The 17,629-nt window shown below is 44.3% G+C and overlaps 1 protein-coding gene across 3 annotated transcripts in view; it reads left to right on the top strand.

Moving 5' to 3' along the window:
• The window catches only part of FBXW11 (F-box and WD repeat domain containing 11), a 77,971-nt gene that overhangs the window by 6,203 nt on the left and 54,139 nt on the right, over window positions 1-17,629 (top strand). The window contains exon 2 of one of the 3 annotated variants that reach the window (XM_027711291.2): window positions 1,634-1,713. The exons of 1 other annotated variant lie outside the window; for it this stretch is intronic. Coding sequence is in view for 1 of the 2 variants with exons in the window: in XM_027711288.2 (XP_027567089.2) it covers window positions 9,256-9,306 (51 nt within the window). In the remaining variant the exon portion in view is untranslated. Of the gene's footprint in view, window positions 1-1,633; window positions 1,714-9,204; window positions 9,307-17,629 lie in introns of those variants that run through there. One more of the 3 variants, XM_027711288.2, reaches the window with a different exon arrangement.

Genomic DNA, 17,629 nt, shown 5'->3' with positions numbered 1-17,629 from the left:
CAAGTTGCAGGGCTGCACTCTGAGTTTCGTTCTGTTGAGGAGTTTGTGAATGTGGAGTTCTGGTACAGAAGTTGTGACACGTGCACTGTTTGCCTTTTTGAGAGGTGTGTGGTTGTATTTCAGGGTGGTTTGCAGGATGGGACTGTGTTCAAATCTCCCAGCCTTTTCAGTGAAGCCAATTTCAAGTTTTCAGGCAAAAATACCTACAGCTGTTTGAAAATCTACACTTAGAATTTGCAAAATTTAGTAATCTGCAACTTGGATTTGATAGAGAATCTCTTGGGGCATGGAAGGACTGGCCAGGGAAACTTGTTATTCAGGCTGTCTCCATCACACCAGTCCTTCTCCAGACCAAAATCAGACCTGTGCTGTGACAATTGCAAATAATTTTGAGGTTTGCCTTCATGGAGGAATGCCTCTCCTTCCAACACCCTGCTGGCTCTGCAATGACTTAGCAAATCAGTACATTTATGTAATTTTGATAGATGACTTCTTGCTGAGCTGTATTGTACTCTTAAAATTCTGACTCATATGCCTTAACATCTTAGTACTTTTCTTGGCAGCCTTAAAAAATCATACATTGGACATGGTACTGGGCCTACAGTGCTGCTTTGTCCTTGAAATGCTGCCCTGTAATTACTATGGCCTTACCAGTGGTAGAAAAGCAAGAAATTGGCCCAGGATAAAGATGCTCCTTTCTTTGGGAAGCTGTGGGCAATCAAGGGCACTCATGTCCTCATGGAGCAGTTTCTTGACACAGCTGGGAACAGTGGCAGTTTCTCCTACCCTTCTGAGTTGCTGGTGCCTGGAGATGTGGAGCACAGGCTGAGGAACAGTCGATTCAGCTCCCTGGAGGGGCTGGAGAGCAGGGCAGAGGGTGAGAGACGACTGTACCGTGTTCATCTGGGGATGTGGCAGCATTTGGTTCTAGAAAACCTTGCTCTTGCTTCTGGCTGCTGGCAGGGGAAGTTTTATAGGCCACGGCCCAGGCTTTTTGAAGATCTTTTTGAAAGGCTCACAGTTTGTTCTCTGTCGGATGTGCTTTCTGTGACACGTGTAGTGTGAGTTTTCTGCAGACTCCATCTTCTTTTAGGGGTTACTGTTCCAGCTGCTTTAAATGAGTCACCTAAAGTGTGCTGCTGACAGTACTGGCTGGAGGCCTTTTATCTCTTTGCTTAGCAGGAGGTGACATTTTCTCGTTTCAGGAGTAGCGGACTGTGTCTTCCTCTCTCCTGGTTCTGGATCAGGAGAAGCACGTGGGGCTGTTTGCCCTGTGCATGGCCCTTGGGGCAGCTCCTGGAGCGGCCCTGCGAGGTGTGAGCTGGTGCTTGGAGCTTTAGTATTTGTTTTGTTGTTTGCACTGTAGTTTCTTCTCATCTTCTTTAATCTTTGCAAAGTGAGCTGTAGCCCCAAAACACTTGTTCCTTGGGTGATTCAGGGTAGGGGAAGGAGCAATTGTTGTCAGTAAATCCGTTTCTCTGTCTTAGATCCACCAATCCGCCGCCCCACTAACGCAGTCGGTGCCGGGCTGGTCAGTGCCTTGTCTCTAACAGCTTTAGCAGTAATTGGGCTTTCGTTCAAGAAAGAAGTAGATACACCAAGCTGAAGATGATTGGCTGCTCTCTTTTAACAGACAAGTCTGAGAAGGAAAACCCATTCGAATCCCCTTTCATTCTGGATTGGTGGATCTGAAGCCCAGAAACAAAGTTTCAGGTAAGATGTCACCCTGTACTATATCTTGCTGCTTCTGCTTAGATGAGTTTGTCCGCACATTCAGTCTCTTGCTTTAACTGCTTCATGTCCCCGAAGTGTTTGGACACAGGGAGTCAGCTGCTGAGCTCGCAGTCAGAAAGGGCATATCCAGGAGTTACAGTAGTTCTGTAGGGAATTGCTGGTCTGCTGTGAAGGACAGGCCTAGGAACATGAGGCAAACTTCTGTGGAGCTGGCAAGCCGTGTGTGCAGGGGCACGGAGTGAGTGGCTGCCACATCCTGCCTCTGGAAGGGCAGAGCAGCCTTGCCAGGGACTGCATTGAGCTTCTCGGCGGAGTTCAGGGAGCTCCCAGAGCTCACCTGCTCTGAGTTCTGATGGCTTCAGCAGAAATGGAGAGTTTCTCTAGCTGTTCCTAGTACAAACTCCTGTAGCTTTTCCTGCCGAAATGCCATTTGAAATTCTGTTGTGGGCAGTGTCCTAAACCCTTTGTGGGATTTCAGCGGGAAGATCTGTCCCCAGCTGCTTTTGGAGGTATCTAAGCCAGGTGTAAGGCAGGGCCTTAGGGAGGAGCCTTGAAGTGATAACGGGTTTATTTCAGAGCAGGGGAGAGTGGCTGTATTTTGAGATTTTGAGATGACTGTAAAAGGCTACAAGATGTTGTCTCAGAGATGGGTTTGGAGGGTACTTTTGTGCCTCAGGAAGGAAAGCTGTGTCCCTAACTGGTAGGAAAATAAAGTTCTGCCAGTTCAGTATATATGGTGTGAACAGGAGAGCTGCAGCTCTCCGAGTGCCCAGCTCTATTGTCAGTTAGTGCTTTGATGAACTTGGCAGCTTATTTCCAAAGTCACTCCAAAGCAATGCCCCTCAATTCCTTTGGACAGTAGTAGCAATAACACTAAGCCACTCGTGTGTTCTCTCTGGCAGGGAGTTGCTACAGCAGTTGGTAAGGCCTCAGTATTTAACCTCCTGTACCAGAGACTCTCGTAGGTGCCATTGGTTGTTTTAGCTCTGCGTTTGTCTTGCTGGCGTGGTATTTTGTGCAAAAGTTATATTTGAATTTAATTGATAAATACATGTGTAATGAATTATTTGTGCACAGGGTGCTGTTGGTTTTTGATTTGGTTTTTTGAGTAGTAGAATTTTATTTGGTTAGGGTGGAGAGGTGTTGGACATGCTGTTTTAGTGTAATTCTTTAAAATAAACCTGGGGGAAAATCTAAGGGAAGTACTTACTAACCTTAGTCTGGCACATTTCTTGCAGTCTTGTCTAATATCAAATTGAATTTGTCCCATGCACCTATCAGACTCACTTTGGAGTTAAAACTGTAAAATAACATCTTCCTGTGGAATATTTACTGTTCAGGGTGTGCCTTTTTCTAAAAAGAGAAAATAAGGAGGCAGAAGTGAACTTGGCATCTTTTATGATGAAACCTGAAAAGAGGAAATAATTCAAAATACACTGAGGGGGGAAAAAAGAGGAAGCATAAATGTGTGCTCCTGCTGATCAAGATCCCCAGTGTTATGATATTTAATATTGCTTAACTTTTGGAAACATGAAACAGCCCTACAAAGGCAGCAGTAGAGCTGAGCAGGTTGATGGCTTTGTTCTTGCCCGTGTTTTGAATCTTACATTTCAGAAAGTACAACATAAGGCAGCTCTCAGAGCTGTGTCAGTATTTCTGCACAGCCTCTGGTGTACAAACCCTGCCTGTGAATCCCAAATTTTGTTATGTGAGAGCCCAGGCTTGGACCTCAGGAGTGTGTGTAGTCGGGGGTTAATATTATTGTTAGTTATGTTAGGCCTCACCCTTAAAAACTTAATACAGAAGAGAGTCTGAGACAACTTTTAACATGTTAGACAAGTTTCAGCCACATTTTTGTACGTGTTTAACTCACTCAAAGTGTCTCCTGTCCGAGTTGGCAGCGCTGGGTCTCTTTTCCCCAGCTGTTATGTGCTCAGAGCAGGGGTGCTGCTGTCTGGGGGTGTCTGACCCCTCTGTTCCTGCTGCAGGAGAACCCTTTGCTGTGGAAATGGCCTTTTGAATGTAACACAGGGTGTGTTAATGCAGAAGGGAGTTTTGGAACTGGGGGAGTTGGGGTGTATGTGCATGAAGGAAGGAGGGTTAATCTAAATACTGTGTATTTTGGAAAATTTAGATGATTTCAGTTCATGTTCAGAGTGATTTACACAAACGAATTAGGATTTTCTCCCTAGTCCTTTGTGTCTTCCTGAAAATGAGCTGCTGCATCTGACGAGTCTTATCCTGATGAATAAATTATAATGGAGTAAGATGGTTATTATATTCAAGGAAAGCATTTTATCTTCTCTCCACTGAACCCATATTCCTTTTGTAGCATTCATTTGGTGTAGCACACGTGTACTTTGATCTCCAGGAGCAGAGTGGGACAGCGTTATCCATCACCCTCCTGTGAATTCAGTGTCCTATCTAGAGCAACGGTGTGGTAATGAGGAGAATTTATCTGATCAATTATTTTCCCTTTGTCTTGCTTTAAATTTCCTGATTCCTCACTTAGTGCTTTTCCCCAAATGCAAGAGCTCACGTGCAGATCTTGAATGGCTGTTGGAAAGTTGTTGCATTGAGCCACTTTTATTGGGAATGGCAAATCATTTGTCTAAATTGGTTTTCCTAATGGCACCATGACTCAGTTATTGATTACCTATTTTTTTAGAATGATCTGATAATAAAGGAATAACCAAAAACATTTCACAAGTTAAAAAGAGTTTGCTACTGTGTGGATAATTATTTTTGAGAAAATCACTTTTGCATTTGTAGTTCATCAAAGGACAGAAATGCAAGAGTAAATTATATCTAAGACAGTTTTCTTGACCTGAAAATATAGTCCTGCTTAGATTGAAGCAGGTCACTGGAACACGTGTAAAACTCCCTGGAGTTTGGAAACACCTTGTAGGGATGGTGCTCCAACAGCCTTCGGTCCGGACACTGTGAGGCTGCGTTTGGCCCTGGGAAAGGCAGTGCTGGATGGCACCAACTCCAGCAGACTGGTGCAGAGCATGTGGACACCCTGCACCTCCAGGGGGCTGGGAGGAGCACGGAGTGCTGCCCTGGGCTGGGGGCAGCGTGTCACTGTCCCAGTCCCTCTGCAGCCCTGCCCTGCCGGAGCAGAGGTGCAGAGCAGGGCTGGGCTGTCACTGGGGACACTGTGGGTGCTCCCTGCATGTCCCACACGAGTATTCACACACACCACACTGACATTCCTGCTTTCCCACCCCTCACATCCTCAGAGCACTCCTTCCTGTGCCCAGTGATTCACCACTGCTCTGCCTGGCACTCTGAATAAATCACTTACAGTAAAAGCTCCAGGTAAGATCTGGATGATATCCCAGCCTGCAAACCAGGATGGACTTCCAGCTGGCAACTGTGCCCTGCCGAGTGTAAAATAATACTGAAGGCCTTGAAACAGTGCTACTGCTTTATGGTTTTCATGTCTTATGGTGGTTAATGCTGATTTTTGAGAAACTGAGATCTGAGCTTGATATTAAATTTGAGTTGGGAGCATAAGGCTTTCCCAGGTGGTCAGACTGCCCTCAAATCCAAGTTTGCTTTTCATAAACACCCCTTTGTGCAGCACTAAACTGAGCCCCCAGCTGTGGAGAGGGGATTAAGTAGCAGCAGTTACCCTATAAATTTATCAATATTAATTGTTAGTAATTGGAAATAAAGAAGTGTCAGTTCTATTGGTCCAGGCCTAAATCAAAGTAAACTAAGCAGTAAATCACCAACGGTGAGTAGCATGTGAGTTTCTTACAGCTAAAAACCTGTACCTTTTTTTGCCAGTTCAAATATCAATTTATAGCCCTATGGACATCCAGAGCACAACCTAACCTTGCTGAGGAACTGATCTGCTGTCCCAGGAAAGCTGGGAAAAGCATGCCAGACTTTAGGATTTATAAACTGAGAAGATTTGCTGGGTTCTGATGTTCAATTTCTGTGTAAGAAAAAAGTTACTGCAGGAGGAGTGAATTAATATAGTTAGCCATGCTTCCTGGAAAAAAATGAAGTAAATTAGCTCCTTCATTTGTTTTACTGCATTTTCCTTTGGAATTCCAAAATACCTCCCCTTGTCAATCTTTTTTGGATTCTGTCTAGAAACTGTTTGTAAAAAAACAAGGATATTTTTGCCTTATGACCCGAATTTCCCAAGCTGTAAATTTGGATTCCAGTAAATTTGGTTCCAGTAAGTGTGGGTTCCTTAAATTATCTTGTATAAATAAAATGAATGCATGAAAACTTGCGAGGTCATAATTCTAATACTTTCTAAGAGCTGCAGCACAAGGCTTGGTTATGGAAATGCTGTAATTCTTGATTCTAACACTGCAGTGTTGCCATCCCTGGGCAGCAAAGGGATGCTGGTTCCATCAGGAATACCCACTGTAGTCCAGAGGCATTTCTTGAGCAATTTAATGGGCTTTATAGGATAAATGAGGGATTTTTCTTTTTAAGGGATACAAAAGTGTGAGGATTTCTGTGGGACATCACTCTTTAATGATGCACTGAACCAAATGGTTTCTGGACATTTTACAGTGCTTTAATAAGACAGCAGTGCTGTAACCTGGAAGAAGTCCAGGAGGAATGAAAACTTTGGATGGTTCAGGGCCTGAGATGTTCAGGGCCTTTTTTGATACCTTCATCCTAAAATGTTGGTTTGTTGGGTGAACACTGCTTTGTACTTTGCTATTAATATAAGAAGTTCTTAGCATCTAAGATTTAAAGGCATTGAAGCATGTTCCTTTTTTACTGACACTACTGAGAATTTCCAGGTTTGAATGCAAACGCAGCATTTGCATAGGCTGCTTAAATTTGGGATTTAAGGTTGAAACCTAAATCTTGCAATGTAATTCCTGGAGCTTTGTGTATAGAAGTAAAATCAATCATCTAATAATAAAATTAGGGTATGAATTCCTTCCAAGTGTAAGGCATGGCAAAGGTCAGTGGGAGTTGCTGTGTTCTTGCCCTAGAGCTCAGAGCCCCTCTGTGCCCTGCAGACAGGGCCTTCAGGTGATCCCACAGCTCTCCAAACCTCCTGAAATCGTGCTGCATCTCCCTGGGATCCTGAGGAAAGACAAGTGGAGAGTGAAGGCACGAGTTCAGGCTTCTGCTGGGCAAGGTTAAGTCTGTAGTAACCATTAAACTTCTATTCCTGACAGTCCCTACGCAAGCAGGTCAAGCAATGACATGTCGGTGAACACACAAATATTTGCACGTTCCTGTTTGGTGTGAAGTGGGAGGCAATATTTAATTTGTAGTGTTGTGCAATATGGTTTTATAAATCCTTTCAGTCAGGGTTTCGTAATCCTGTGAAAAGGCTTTTGTGGGGCTTCAACTTGGCGTGGAAACAGCCTCGCTGTCTAATGTATTTTAAATTAAATTTAGAAAAATGTTCTTGAGCGACCCATCTTTCTTTTAAGTATTTAAAATTCAGCTTATTTAGGTATAAAGTAGTTCATAAAAGAAAAAGCAGTCTAACAACCTAAACTAGTGAAAAATAGTAAAACTATTTAGTTTATAATTTATGGGCACCTACAGGTTTAGATTCATTAAAAACATTATACTCGGCTTTGTGCACCTGATCTGAACATCTTAGGAGACAAGTTTGCTGTGTTTTTTGATCAGTGATTTTTATTAAGTCATGTGAGCAGAATGAAATTTTTTTTACCGGACCTATAGGTTTAAAAATGCAACATTTTCATTGGGCTTTAATAAATACCTGCAATGATTCCCTGAATTTTAATGGTTCAGTGTTGCAGAAACACCATGCAGGAGAGAATTCCAGTGATGTTGGGAGTGGCATTCTTGTCCTGTTCTTGCTTTAATTTCTCTCCTTAGCATGGAGATGAAAATATTACACTTTCTTTTGTTTTATTCATAAGACATGAAATGAAAACAATTAGTTTTTAACCCCTTCAGGTGCTCTGAGCTCTCTCCCCCTCCTCACTCCTGGCACAAACTGCTCTCCCGGAGGCTTCACCTCCCGTTATTCCACTGTCAGCTTTGGCCTGTGTGGGGTTTCTCTTTTAAAGATCTGGTCTTTGTTATAACTAAATTGAAAGCCAGTGTGAAAAATACTGGAAGCTCAGTCTGTGCCAAGGGCTCGAGCTGGGTTTGTGCACTGCTTGATGCTGAGGAATTGAAGCCTTTTCCCCAACTTTATCTGGTGTATGAGCTACTCTGCCCTTAAAAGGAGCTGTGAAATAATACCCTGGAGCTATAAAAGGTTTGGGGAGTCTCTGCAGAACACTTCTTCAGCTTCAGAAAAAACCCAGAAAGGATTTCCAAACTTTTCCTGACTTCTCCTGTCAGCAATGGGGAGTCTGGTAGTTAGGCTTGGTTCTTTATGGCTTGGGCGGTGCTGTGAGTAATAACTGTAGTCAGGGTATAATTTGGCTTTAGGATATCTTCAACTGATAATTCCAAAGTTTTCCCCCAGTTTCTCAGGATACCATGTATCTTGACTAACCAGAACTTGGTCATGCAGTTTGAACTTAGAAGTTGTTCCTGTCTAAAATATACCCCAATTTTTTGGTTGTCAGTGTCCCAGAAGAGAGACTGGAACCTCAGACACTAACGTTGGTTTTGCTGTTGGAATAAAGCACCACAAATAGTTTGGGAAAGCTGAGACAGTGGGGAGGACCAAACCTTAGTTCCCAAAGCTCCTCCACTTCCACTCAAGATTTGCCACCCTAATGGGAACCTCCTGCCCTCGTGTCTCGGGGGGGACTATGAAGGGAACACGTGGTGCTGTTCCCTTTTTGGGGTGCACTCTGGGGACAGGATCCTTAAAAAATCCAGAGAGAGGAAAATAAGGCAGCAGCAACACTGTATTAAGATAGAGAACGACACATGTTTTTATGAAATAACAGTAAAGAACCAAAAAACCTGAGGATTTTTTACATGTGATGGTGTTTGTGGTTCTCTTGTCTAGTTGCTGCATTCTCTGCAAAGAGCATTTGGCAATGGGTATATAGCTTTGATCCAGAGCTATTAATCTGGGTTAAGCAACAAAGATGCTCAGTAACCTAAAAAAAAGCAGCTGAAGTTGCTGTTGCTGAAGGACAGATCCCCAGTTGCTCCACTGAGTGTCCCAGCGTTTCCCTCTGCTGAGTGAGGCCCCAGAACCTCTGTCAGCAGCAATGTGGGACCCAAACTGTGACAACTCCCAGACTACTGGTACTACGTTAAAACCTTGAGCTGGGCACTAAACCCAAGAGGTTACAAATGAGGCAGATGAGCTCAGGACAGAGGGGTGGCTTGTCCTGGACGGGACAGAGGGATGACTCCTTTGCTGCACAGGATCTTCAGTGGTTATTTTACCCTTGGCCGCCAACCTGGTGACTGATGTAGAAATAACATAGATAAGTACCCACGTTATCTTACTAATGAGTTGCCTGCCTTGAGTGATTTGTTGTGGCATCTAACTGCTTCTTCTCTTCCTTCCTTTTTGTCACCCTGCAGTGTTCTGTGCCAAGGTCTTTGTGGCTAGGCTGCTCCAACCTGGTAGAGAGCATGTGCGCACTGAGATGCCTGCAGAGCATGCCCAGTGTCAGATGTCTCCAGGTGCCTTTCTTCTTTCTTGTTGTAAATGTTATGCCTATGCTTTGAACTTGTGTTAAACTCGCAGGACTCTGTTTAATCCAATTGTTAAGTCTGCTAAATGTTTGTTGTGCATCCTTTTCTGAAATCTTCTACTTAACTGCATTGGAGGAGTGACTCTTAAAGGGCTGTCTGTGCCGGAGGTGCTGGGGGGTGGTGAGGTTGTGTTTGATTGCCTGTTTACTGAAGTTGTGATATAAGTAGCACATAGTTCTGCATGTTGCCTGCTACGTTTTGCTTTCTCGTTTAATTTAAAAAAATAACATAATGAGCTTTGCCATTTCTCTTAAATTGCAATGAACTGACTAGCCTGTGATATTTGTGTGATTTCATTTAGAAAGGATAAGCTTTTTGTTTGCTGCTGAGCGCGGTCCTGGGTGTAGCCTTACATTGGTCTTTGCACGTGTTTGAATGCAGAACAGTGAGCATGGAGTCCTGGGGTCTTTGGGTTGCCCTGTTCACTTAGTGTTTTAATTTAAAGAAGTGAAGGGATGGGGGGTTATTCTGCATAGAAAACCACTAAACCTTAAGTTCTCTGTTGTTTTTTTCTAGTAAACTGTTGGAGCTGAGCCTGCATAATTTATAGATGGGGAATTGCTGCTGTTTCTTCACTGGTTTGGGAGGGATTGAAAATGATAAAAAATGAGCTTTTGGTACCAGTTAACAATATTAAACTCCCAGGGGATTTACCTTGGAAAGAAAATACCCAATTTGTGTAGTAACTGTGTGCCACTTCCTCAGGTGTTTCTGAATGTATCATTTTTTAGCAGAGCACAGTGATTATTTAACATTTGTATATTTTATAACATAATAACATTATTCAGTGGTTCAGTCTTTCATGTGTACAAAGTGAGTACTTAAAAGAAATTGCTTTTGTGAATGAAAACGAACAATTGAGTTTTGTTTGTCACTCCATTTGAGTTCAGCCACAGTCTTACCTTAGAGAGCAACCAGTTATTTCAAAGCCTCTCCTCCCACTTGCAAAATGTGGCCACTTGAGTTCCAGCAAATTTCAGTTTCAGAATTAGAAATTCCTTCAAAATTTCTGTTAAAATAGAAATGTTTTTCTGTTTCAATGCTTTATATTTCCCATTTTGAAATAGTATTCAAAGCAAGGAAAAAACACCCTGAGATAAACACATAGAAGGATAATTCAAATGTATAGAAATTGTCACTGTCTCATGGCCAAATAATGGTTATAGAAGGTGCCTATAGTTGGCCAGGGCAGTCACTGAGGTTTGGTGTCTGTCTTGGAAATATTTTGCAAGCTTGTTCTTATGTAAAATCTTCCTACTCCCTTTTCCTGATCCTCAGCATTGACGCCCTCTTGGAAAAGTAAAATAAAACTTTGTTTCACTGGGAATTCTGAATTTCTTTTTCTCCCTAGATCTTATCTGTGAGTGGCCAAAGGATGTCTCAGAATATTTTAGCAAGTGATCATGGTTGGTTTGAAGCTGGACAGTTGGGAGTGTGGTGGGATGGGCAGGGATGGTTCCTGAGCCCTGCTGAGGGCTGCTGCTGCTCTGCTGCCACAGCAGACCCAGGGCTTAATGGAAGTTGTGGCTTCAGCCTAACTGTGTTCACCAGCTTGAGAACTGTTTCAGGACTTCTTAGTGCTGAGTCTGAGAACTCTGACTGTCCCTAGTTCCTTATAAATCAACTCCACTGGGTACATAAACTGTAAATTAAACAGGGGCAAAGCTGTACTCAGGCTGGGAGTTGATTAACTGGTGCAGAATGTGTTGTATTACAAACTTCTGTTGATAATATTGATTACAGGGTAAAATACAATCCAGTTTGTTCATGAACGTGCCGCTTTATACACGAGGTTTTTGGAAACTTGTTATCACACAGATGTGGTGCCATATAATTAAAACCCAGAGCTAAGGCAGGTGTTTTGTCAGAATGTGTCACTTGGAAAGATTTCTCAAACCTGTCTTGTTTTCAGGAATTATTACAGATCTGTCAGCTTTTATGAGAACCATGTCGAAGTGCCAGTTCATTTGTGTAAGGCTTTCCTGCTCCATATGCCTGTGGGAATTGCACAATCCCAGAACATTTTTAGCCATATAATAGCAACAGTTATTAGGGTGAAGGAATTTCAGTGATTAAGTACATGCTGCAAGGGCAGCTCCTCTGTTCAGGCAGGTGGGGTTGCTCTGGGGCTGTGGGAGCTCAGTGTGTGCAGAGAAACAACTGTGTGTGTCCAGCCTATTGTACTGGTTAGATATTAGAAAGGAATTCTTTACAGAGAGGGTGCTCAGCCATTGGAATGGGCTGCCCAGGGAAGTGGTGGATTCTCCGTCCCTGGAGGTTTTCAAGATGAGGCTGGACGTGGCATCAGTGCCATGGTCTAGCAGCTGTGGTGGTGGTGGATCAAGGGCTGGACTTGATGATCTCGGATCTGACTTGATGATCTCCCGTCTGATTCTATGATTCTATGAGGAGGGACTGAGGAGGATTTCACCGGGATTTTGTTCCCCCTGCCTGTTGCAGGGCTCGTGCTTTGTTCTGGCTGCAGCCTCCTGATGGGTTGTCCAGGCAATAAGAGGGATGAATGTCCTAAGCAGGCAGATCCCTGGGGGATTTGCCACTCAGTGGGGTGTGCAGGGTGCTTGGCTGGTTTGAGTCCAGTGGCTGAGGGCGCTTGGTGTGTTCAGCTGGAGAGGAGGAGGCTGAGGTCAGACCTCACTGGGATCTGCAGCTCCTCCTGAGGGGCAGCTCCATCTCTGCTCTGTGTGAGCAGGGACAGGATCCAGGGAATGGCTGGAGCTGTGTCAGGGAGGGTCAGGTTGGATCTCAGCCAAAGGTTCTTCCCCCAGAGGCTGGTTGGGCACTGACCAGGCTCCCCAGGGCAGTGGGCACAGCCCCAAGGCTGCCAGAGCTCCAGGAGGGTTTGGCTGATCCTCTGGGGCACAGGGGGTGACTCTTGGGGCTGGGCCTGTGCAGGGCCAGGGGTTGGACTGGATGATCCTTGTAGGTCCCTTCCAACTTGGGATATTCCATGAGTCTATGAAGTATTGCTCCAAAATGAAGGCTTTTTTCTTTTCATTAAGGTCTAATTTATTTTGTAGAACTGCAACCAGAAGAGGTTTTGAATCTTTTGGAAGTATCTGTGGAGATTCTTTTTTTAAAGTTCTCCTTTTGGGTGTGTGAGCTGGTGACAGCTGAAGGGGAACTTGGAAGTGAAAGTGGCACCAGCTGCTTTTCCCCATTTTTTATTTTTGGCACCATGGCTTGCTCTTCATTGTTTCCTGAGCTGTAAACCCACATACATATCAGGTGGGGCATAGATAGATCTTGGTTCTGTAGCACACAATCATTTAGGGTAATGGTGATTAATGGGAAGTGCAAGGAGGGAGATACAGAAGCTCTTGAGTGATTCACAGACCTTATCTGGGAGATATATCTGTTATCTGTGTGGTGTCTGTGTGCAGCACGTGGTGAACAAGCCAGAAAGAGGCAAGAAAAGTCTTAAATCTGGATCCTTGTAGAATCTCTTCAGGAAGCTTTTATTCAGTCTTGGTGCTTTTTCAAACATTTAGGCTTCAGGAGTCATTTGGAACCCATCTGAAAGGAGAAGGCAGAGATTAGGTTTGTTCTTGCAAACCATCTTGCTCTCCATGATGTTGTTAATCATGAAACCTAACAAGGCTCTTCTAAAATGAGGGTGTAACATTAAGCAAATACCTCTGATGCCCATGGATTGGAGGTGGTGTTCCAGTTGTCCACAAATAGTCTTTGTGTTCTGTGCTTTTTTCTCATGCAGTCAAATACCTTCATAATTCCTGTAGTTTACTGGAAAATTATTTACTTTCTGCAGTCTGTGAGCTGTTAGTGAATGGAGAGGAGAGACAGATAATTTATTAAAAAGTATTTATTCCTGTTTGTGGTACTTGGAGTTTGCTCTGATCTATTCTGACTTGCAATGTAATTGCTGTTATTTGGAAACAAAATCCTCGGTCCTTATCACTTGTTACTGTTGCATTGAGAAGCATATATTAAATGCCAGTTCCTAATACTTGAAACTGTTATAGATTCCTAGGCCTTATTTTTAACTCCTTAATTATCTTTAATAATGCTGTTGTACCAAGGAGCTCACCATTATGAATGCACAGGGATTCCAATGGCTCCTGTTTTCATCTGCTCCAATATGGATCTGACTGCAACATTAAAACCATACTGGTCTCTTATTTAGGTCTCTAGAGGAACTGGTTCTATTACCAGTTGTGTAATGCAACCCTGTGGGTACAGCACCTTCCATGGCTTCATCCTTGTGGAGCATTGCAGGGTTTGAAGCATATTTGTCACACTGATTTGGGAAATAGCTCCAAGAGCTCCGTCAGGCATCAGCCAGGGCTCTGTAAGCAACGTCTACAGTGTGAACTGGAGACTAATCATTCAGCAGCAGGAGATAAGAGCCCAGACATCACTTTGAATTATTGCATAATGTAGGATGTGATGAAATAGTCCTTGGGAAATGAATTATTAGATAGATGTAATGAACTTAACCTAGTAACCAAAAATTGCCCCACCAACTTTCTTCTCTGTTTCAGTTACACTTTTCCTTCACTTTTTTTAAAAAAGATTATTTTATCTCTCTTCTAAAACCCTGCTTAGGTTTTTTCATGCTTATTTAGACCCTCACAGGGTCTTTGGGGATCTTAGAAAAGGTTCTTTTCTACACCTTTCTTTCTATTTATTGTTCTTAAAATTCTCAGCATAATTGCATGTAGTGCCCTGCTCTGGCCCTCCTCTCCTGTTCACACATGGGCTGTGGAGCTGGGAAGCTCTAACAGAGAACAAGAAACTTCTCTCTTCTCGAGCATCCAGTGGGAGATATCGACCTGTTCCTCCACAGGCCACGTCTTAAAATTCCTGCGGTGGCTTTGTCAGACTTGACTCTCCTGACTCCTCCCAGCCCGTTCTCCCAGTGCTCCATAGGCTCGTGATGGTGCTCTTGGCTTTACCTGTCCCATATCCTGGTTCTGCCCAATGCCATGTCCAGCTCCATGGGCTCTCCTTCATCATTTTTGTTTTCATGGAGTCCCCACCCCTGGAGGTGTCCAAGGAATGACTGGATGTGGCACTGAGTGCTCTGGGCTGGGGGACAAGGTGGGGATGGGGCGCAGGGGGGACTCCATGGGCTGGGAGGGCTTTTCCAACCGAAGTGACTGTGATTCTTCCTCCATGTGTCCTGGTGATGGATGAGCAGTAGGAACAGGATGTTGACTTAGTTCTTGGTGCTCTCATTCCTGCTTACAGGTTGACAGGAGTGGATTAGTTTATAACTGGAAGCTGTCTTCACAGAAATCGTAGTCTTAATTTGAATTGGCCAATTTGTAATTTATTGCTGTTCAGAAGAACCTATTTGCCCAGGGGCAAGTGGAGTTCTGGAGCATTAGGGTGTATATATGTGTATTCATTCCTTACACCAGCATTCCCTGCAAAGGCAGTTATTTATTAGTGCTGTCACAGCTGAACTGAAGCACAAAGAATCTCAGAATCCCAGAATGGTTTGGGCTGGAAGGGACCTTAAAACTCATGTTGTTCCACCCCCTGCCATGGGCAGGGACACCTTCCACTAGCCCAGGTTGCTCCAAGCCCTGTCCAACCTGGCCTTGGACACTTCCAGGGATCCAGGGGCAGCCACAGCTTCTCTGGGCAACCTGTGCCAGGGCCTCACCACCCTCACAGGGAGGAATTTCTTCCCAATATCCAACATAAATTTCCCTTCTTTCAGTTTAAACACAGAAACTTCCAGAAGGAAGTTTATCTTTCTATTTACTGATGATACAATTTAGGATTAACTTGCTTAAGCTTCTGTTTGTTATTCTTTACTAATTTTGAGCTTCTTTTGGTTGATGTTTCTATTCCGACACCAGAAGGAAACACAACAACGGAAATTGGAGTTGGAAAAGTTTGTACTTGAAAGCCACGAATTTAACATCATAACTTCATCATCCCTTTTTCATGGTACAAATTCAGGCACAGACATGATGCAGTGTTCTTAAAATGCCAGCAAGTGCAGGAGATGCCTTTCTGCTCAAGCCTTTTCCTCTGGAGCATGAAATCCCAGATGGGAGGTGAGGCCTGACCTGTCACTCTGGAGCCTGCATCCTTTTGGAAATGTTCTTCTCTGCAGCTGTTAAAATGAGTTGTCAGAACCAGGCAACTGCTTTGCTGCCTCTATTAGGTTGGAAGGAATTTACCAATACCTCTTTGGCATGTCTTTTGGTATTTTGCCTCAAGACAGTGGGACTGTTACTATTTCTTTTTGGAAACAGTCCAACAGATCCATTAAAAAGAAATACATATTTGATTCCTTTTCTTTAAAGGAACAGAGCGTTCTCTCCAATATCTGAAATATTTGTGCTTGTCCCTTTGTTTTAAATGGGCTTTTTTCAGAGACACGAAGCTTTCAGCCTGAGCCCCTCAGTGTAGAAGCAATGAAAGCTCTGCCCATGGTCAACCTGGTGCTGGTTGGGGCAGGGGGATGGCCTGGCATCCCCAGTCCTTAAATCTGAGGTAAAAATGGCCAGTTTTCCCTCTGGTGACCAACAGCAGTGCTTCCCAGTATTGTTGACTCTTCTGGCTGAAGCTGGAGTCTGCTCTCAGTTAAAGTTAACAGGACTTTGGGGTTTGTTTTCAGCAGTTTCTTGTAACATCTTTTTTTTTTTTTTTTTTGAGTTCTTTGTGTGGGTGTTACAGATTTTGAGTGCTGATGTGACAGCCCAATTTGGTGGTACTGCAAGTATTTTGCAAAGGGTAACATTGCATTTTATTCCCCCTCATGCTCCAGTGCTTGGCCATCCTGCTTGTCTCCACCAGGACTGTATCCCAGCCATTTCCTGTGGAGTGCCCCAACTGGGACGGGCACTAGGATGGGTCTCAGAGCCAGGCACAGCTCTGCTGCAGCCCCGTAGGGGGACAGCAGCTTGTGGAGCTTCTGCTGGTGTGGCCATGGCTTGGTGCTGGCTCCGGACACTGGCTGGCTCAGGAGCTGTGGAATGCAGGGATTGCTTTTTCCAGGTGTGATTTGTTCTCCGAAGGAAGGATTGTGATAAGCACTTCGTCGTCCTTTGTGTGTGTGAGTGCTTTCAGCTTTATGGCTTCAGTTATTAACTCGGCCTGTTCATTCTTAGGGCAGAAGAGAGAGCTGCTCTTTAGGGGGTCGATTCCTAGTGTTTCTTTTGCAGTAGAAGTGAGTGGTTACTCACTGGCTTAACTGCAGCCCCTGAGCGAGGACTGAGCTGTGAACCAGAGCTCTGCTCAGTGCTTTCCTCAGCTGAGGAGAAGTGTGTCCCTGATATCTAAAGACCAGCAAATGGAGTAAATATCTGTGAGTTTTGGTTCCTGATTTTCCTCAGACGTGACGTACACTGGTCCCTTGGCCTCTGCCACACCAGTCCAGCTGTATTCCCTGTGGTCTGTGGCCAGCACGTGGTGAGAGTGGCCTGTGGAACCACGTGACAGGTTGGGGTCACCTGTGGTGGCCTCCCCAGCGTGGGACTGTTTGAGAGCTGCCAACCCCTGAGCTTTCTGCTCATGGGGAAAAGGCTTTGCTGGTACAAACAACTTCATACACATGAGTGCTTTTTTTGGGCTTGATGGTTCTCAGTGGTTTTTAGAGAGCACTAAAGATCATACACCTCATCCCTGAGCTGCACATGGGCTTGAACAGAGGAGTGACCCCTTTCAGGAGCCCTGCTCTCTTTCTGAAGAGCTTTTCAAATCATTTCAGCCATGGCTGTTGGCTGGTGGGCAGTTCTCTCATCTTTGTCTTTTCCTCAGAAGTTGCAGCTAATCAAAAGTTAGTAATTTACTTAATCACTAATCTTGATGATCGAGATTAGGAGGAAGTGGTGATATGACTCCCTCCTGAGATACGTCACTGAGCTGCTGCAGAAGGGACTTCTGAACACAGAAAAAGTGGTGTGAGCTTAGAGACCTGGTTCCTATTCCTCTAGGTGACCTGCTGGCCTGCCTTTTGCTGGTGTTTCTCTTGTTCCACATAAAGATCTCAATCTATCCTCTCTCAGACTGGAAGGATCTGTCCCTGTGGAGACAAGTACATTTCTCTGTGATGCATTCATGTAACCCCACAAAGTACTAGACCTTGTCTCAGCAAATCCAGAGCCCGTTGCTCAGAGCTGCAACAGGGAGTGTAATTTTGACATAAATCTGTGTCCCTTAAAGCTTAACACAGTCCCACTAAGCTTGAGAGATTTCACAGGGAGTGGGCAGGAGCTGTTATTGCTGATGCCTCTTAGGAAGCATCTGCAGC

This window comes from Pipra filicauda, unplaced genomic scaffold, assembly GCF_003945595.2.
Source record: "Pipra filicauda isolate LSUMZ 115617 unplaced genomic scaffold, ASM394559v2 scaffold373_size706493_pilon, whole genome shotgun sequence".
In the NCBI taxonomy this organism is placed as follows: Eukaryota; Metazoa; Chordata; class Aves; order Passeriformes; family Pipridae; genus Pipra; species Pipra filicauda.
This window is presented reverse-complemented; position numbering and strand designations above follow the sequence as displayed.